Source organism: Cryptotermes secundus, unplaced genomic scaffold, assembly GCF_002891405.2.
Source record: "Cryptotermes secundus unplaced genomic scaffold, Csec_1.0 scaffold462, whole genome shotgun sequence".
Classification (NCBI taxonomy): Eukaryota; Metazoa; Arthropoda; class Insecta; order Blattodea; family Kalotermitidae; genus Cryptotermes; species Cryptotermes secundus.
This window is the reverse complement of record NW_019724744.1, coordinates 615,787-621,361: the sequence shown is the minus strand read 5'-3', so window position 1 is coordinate 621,361 and position 5,575 is coordinate 615,787. Positions and strand designations below refer to the sequence as shown.

Here is a 5,575-nt window from a genome sequence, read left to right as displayed (position 1 = left end):
TTTTTGTTTCCACGGATGAAGAGAAGTCTGAAAGGAAAGCGATTCCGTGATGTGGATGAAGTCAAAGAAAACACGCTAAAGGCTTTGAACAGTATCCAGCCTCAAGAATTCCAGCACTGTTTTGAGCAGTGGCAAAAGCGTTGGGACAAGTGCATTAATGCACATGGACAATACTTTGAAGGGGACTAATATACAGTTCAATAAAAATGCAAAAATAAAAAATAACAAAAATAAATTCCAGTTATTTTTGGGTCCCCCCTCGTATATAGTTTAATCTGTTATTTTGTGAAATAATAAAAATATGTAACATTCCGTATTCCAACGCAACTTATTCATACAGCCAATAACCAGAAATGGGCATGCTACAGCACATTAAAGTCATAGGGACTGAAATTATTAACACAAAATATTTTAATAGAAGTACAATGGGACAATAATAATTTTGAGGTATGTTTCTTCCCAATTCATGCAAACTATCTGCAAAATGAACCATTTTGCCACATTCTATGCCTGCACAACAAACTATATCAAGTACAAAGTATTTACACACTCAAATGTCACAATATGTTGGCTAGTTACAAACTGTCACATAGAGAAAGGGAGAAAAGGAAGTCAAAACAACACGTATATATCAAAATGTTCTACTGAAAGCATCTGAGGTGGAAGACAATAACCTCATCACCCATGATAGGGTAATCATGATAGTGCTGGTCAGCAGAGGGACCCTACAATTTAACACGGGCTCTAAACCATTGGGGGGGGGGTATCCTTTGTATTCCTGAAGCTCAAACTCTGGCAGATGTGAAGGCATCTTCTGTGAGCAGAAAAATCTGTACACGGATGCAAGTGGGGATCGAACTCAGAACCTTCTGAGTGGGTATAACAGCTTACCCCGGGACATTTTTCTTAAGGACCTAATTTAAGTGGCTCTAGTGTTGCTCTCAACTCACGTCACCATGTTAATATGGCTGATAGTAGACAACTAAAAGAACATGTGAGCGGCACGATGACAATACAGAGTTTCACATAAATCCATCAGTTGGTTCACACATTACCCTGAGGATGGCACACATGGATGATAAACACAGTAGTCCCGTGATCTTGTCTATTTCCACTGAAAAACTGCTTCCTCCTTGGAAGTTTTTTCTTAAAATGGCAATTACTGTGGAAACTTTTTCTGCTCTAAAGAATGTACTCCCATTGGACAGGCTACCCTCCACAGTGTGACTTATCTTAAAAACAGATATGCTATTATCTGTGCTAACCTGAAAGCCTCCTTTGCATTAAGTACGTGTCCATCATCATCTGTGTAGTCGAGTTTAACATTTGGTTTGTAGTCCTCCTTTTCTTTGAAGTCTGAGGTCAGACCACTGTAGCGCTTGGGATGCCCACACTTTTCATCATCTCTGAAACAATAAAGCAATGCTGTATATTAAATTCCTTAACCAGTCTTGCTTGCTTACTTCATCCTGTACACCTCCCTAATACTCAAGTGGGTCAATCCCGAGAGACAAGACGAGACTTGCAATCCAGTTATAGAGGAGATGACAAAGTATTCAAAGCTCAGATATTCTTTAGCCTTCAAATCTCCTACTCTACTCCATAATCAAAGCAAGTGGCCGATCCTTGTACCCATGACAACTTTCTTCCCTAAGGCCTGCTGCGGAGAAGACTTGACAGCTACAGGACAACTTAGGTGACTTAGCCTGCAGCCACCTGCTCACACTAGTTCCTCGCTTGTGGATTTTTATACCCTGAAGACAGAAGCGATACATTCCTCCAAAACATTGGTTTACACAATATCTATACAGTGCCACATCCCAGAAGATGGCATTCTTCATGAGTGACATTCATTACATACCAAGACACTATACAGTTAAAAAGAAAGTAAAGTTATCCCTATAACAGACCATGGAGGTCCATAAGGTTGTGAGACGTCAAGGCTCCCATACTTTCTAGACAATCGGCTCATCAATAGCGGTGAGGTTGTCGGGCTTACGCACCGGCCACACTTTACCCCCATGAAAATTCCTGGTACTCAATTCTGTTAAGATACTGTAAGTCTACTGACATTCCTTCATAATGCTTATGGACCTTATCACATTATACAGCATTTTATTCCAGAAGGTACCACTTGTCAAGAAGAAGAAGAAAAAGGTTCTCCCATCTCAACTATCACATTCTTATTGCATAACGAGTGCTTTCATTTGTAGGATTTTTGTTGGATGTTTCCAGTTCAGTAATTTATATATCCATTATCATGGAATTCAACTGTAATTAAAATATATTCTGATTCTGTTGCAGCTGCAGTAAATAACTGTACATGGGCAATGGACTGTTCTAGTCTTGACACATGCTAAATCAAAGTGCCTTGCCAAATGTACATGTATCTGCGGATGGTTATATTGCACTCACTAGTTCCTGAGCGTCCTCATCCGTTGCCAGCCAGACCATAAAGGGGGATGTCACCCAACGCATGGCAGAATTCTGCGGTAGCATTCAGCACAATGGAACCGCCTTCCGTGTTTCCTTCTGAGCTTCTCTCCAGTACTGACTCTGCCACCTACAAACATCCCAAATCACAAACAGTCAAATTATGTAGCTATACAGCATTCTGTTTTGTAGTGTCCATAAATGCAAAGCTGTCCCTATGCTTAATTAGTTATGCTCTAGATGGAGGTCAGTGGCCAGCTCCATGCCGCTCCCACACCCGTGGAAACAGCCCCTGGTGTCTATTTGACAGGAGGCCATAACAGGTGTCATTAACCAAAATACAAGAAAGGATGATAGTATAAAAAAGGTAGAGCTCTCCCTGTAACAGGCCGTGGAAGCCCATAGGGGTGCGAGGCGTCAAGAGGCTCCTACTTTCTCGACAATAAGCTCAGAGATGGCTGTGAGGTTGTCAGCTCAGGCTGAGTTGACTCCAGGGCCATAGTGTGACTGGAAGGATTCGGTCAATCTAAAAATGATATTAAGGACTTCTCAAAAGAGGACTTGGTGATTGTGTGGGGTGGTACTAAGGATGTCAGCAGGAATGAGACTGATAAGGGACTGATCAAAATAAGTAACTTTGTAAACAAGAATACTCACACAAATGTTTTAGTTATGAACCTACCACATAGACATGACTTGGAGCAAAAGTCATGTGCAAATGAAGAGGTGAAAAGGTTTAACAGAAAGTTAAAAAAATTATGGTTTTCAGAACTTCACGTGTTATAAAGATATAATCCAAAAGGGACTCGTTTACTAAACATGGGGTTACATATGAATTCAAGAGGTAAGGAGCAGATAGTAAAAAGATCAGTAAAAGAAATTTTGGATATGTGGAGGGAGAAAAAGTCGGACTCAATTATAATGATAGGGAAGGACGAACAAGAGCTAGAAGAGGAAGGGACTCACACTCCACCAACAAATGGACCCTTGAAAACAGGTGGGAAAAGAAATGGTCAACCCAGTAACACAGGAGGTTTGATTGTCACTGAAGTAGACAATACCCCTGATAAACGTAACAGGAGAAACCCCGTGAATAGGAGCTCGGATTTTTTATGGGAGGGTTAAGGTATGAACCAAATATAAATAAGTATCCAGCTTTAGCTCACAAGTTCCCTAAAAGTGGTTATAAAAATTGTGGCAAAAATCATAATGGACAGGTTGCTAACTCTAATACTACCAACTTAAATCAAGGGAAAACTAATCAATCTACATCTCATTTTCTGAAGGTACATCATCAGAATATAAGAGGCTTAGTTGATAAAACTGAACAACTATTAAATTCCTTATCATTTGATCTGCCTCATATAATATGTTTGACTGAACACCATATAAAAGAATATGAAATAAATAAAATATGTGTAGATAATTATGTATTAGGGGCCAATTATTGTAGATCAACATACAAAAATGGGGGTGTATGTATATATATTTATAACTCAATTAAATTTGATTCTCTATCTGTGTCTAACTACTGTGTGGAAAGGGACATCGAAGCCTGTGCAATCAAATTAAGCCTGACTAATATCACATTGATCATATTAGCTATTTATAGGTCACCTAGTGGAAACTTCAACAATTTTTTGCAAAAATTGGATGCCATCTTGAATAAGCTACATAATAATAAAGTTGAATATGTTATATGTGGTGATGTAAATATAAATTGTTTAGAAAATTGTGATAGATGGCAACAACTTGATGAACTCTTAAATACTTACAATCTAACAGGTATGGCTAATTTTCCAACAAGAATTTTTTACTCATGTTTTACTAGTAAAAAAATTATTACTTCCAAACTTAAATGCAACCCATGGATGACTCAAAGGATACGAATTTCTTGTAAAAAAAAGGGGAAGTTTTATCTTAAATATAGACATGATGATGATCCACATTTTAAACTGTATTATAAGAAATACTGTGAAGTACTTACTAAAGTTATTTAAGAGGCTAAGAAAGTACACTACGATAATAAAATTTCAAAATCTTATAATAAAATAAAAACTACACGGTCAATTATTGAAAAAGAGACTGGATCTAAACTCAGAAGGATGAACCCCAATCGCTGAAAGTCAATAATATTATGATACAGAATAAAAAGTGCATTGCAAATGTATTTAACGAATACTTTATCTCAGTAGCTCAGACAATTATAGATGATTTAAGCAATAATAAAACCCCAACCAACATCAGCCCATTATACTATCTGGGCAATAAATACACGTCTACTTTTAAATCTATCAAATGGCAGTATGTCTCCACTGCTGAGATCAGAAAGATAATGNACTTGTTTTTTTGTTTTAGTCTATTATATAGTTGTGTGATATCATCTTTTTTATATCTGTTGTTTAGTGCAATATTAATGATGGTGTTTAACTCTTTATTTTTAGCCGTTTCTTCAAGTGGCAGCATATAAAAACTGGATATATAGACTACTCACATTACCACTTGAAAAGCGGTAATAAATATGAATCGGCCAACTATAGGCCTATTTCATTATTGGCAGCCTTTTCTAAGGTTTTTGAAAGGGTTATATATAATAAATTGTATGAACATATTGACAGTAATCATATATTGGACAATAATCAATATGGTTTTAGACCTAATTCATCTACAGAAAAAGCATCCTTCAAATTGGGAGAGGAAATACTAAAAGCAATGAATAATAAACAGTTTGTTGGAGGAATATTATGCAGCTTACACAAAGCCTTTGACTGTGTCAATCATGATATACTTATCAAAAAATTAGAGTTTTATGGAATAACTGGCAAGTTTGGTGCCTTAACTAAATCTTTCCTGATCAAAATTGATCAAAATTTACTAACTTAGAGTGTATCAAATTTTTAGGCCTAAATATTGATAGGCTGTTGGAAGAATCATATTGATTACCTTGTTACTAAATTGAGTTCGTCTTGCTTTATTATGAGAACAGTTAGGCCTATGATATCATTAAGTAGCTTAAGAATGATTTATTCTGCTTATATACATTCTGTGATGACATATGGAATTATCTTCTGGGGCAATTCTTCATACATGACAAAACTTTTTATGATCCAAAAGAATGTTATAAGGATTATGATGGGATTAA

At 36.8% G+C, this 5,575-nt stretch overlaps 1 protein-coding gene across 8 annotated transcripts in view; it reads right to left on the bottom strand.

Annotated features, from left to right (window-relative positions):
* LOC111862793 (U4/U6.U5 tri-snRNP-associated protein 1-like) overlaps positions 1-5,575 on the bottom strand; it is a 64,353-nt gene that overhangs the window by 2,640 nt on the left and 56,138 nt on the right. For 2 of the 8 annotated variants that reach the window (XM_023848464.2, XM_023848465.2), the window contains exons 3-4: positions 2,414-2,563; positions 1,266-1,406 (exon numbers count right to left, since the gene is read on the bottom strand). The exons of 5 other annotated variants lie outside the window; for them this stretch is intronic. In XM_023848464.2, coding sequence (XP_023704232.1) covers positions 1,266-1,406; positions 2,414-2,499 — 227 coding nt within the window. In that variant the 5' untranslated portion in view covers positions 2,500-2,563. The remainder of the gene's footprint in view (positions 1-1,265; positions 1,407-2,413; positions 2,564-5,575) is intronic. One more of the 8 variants, XR_002842496.2, reaches the window with a different exon arrangement.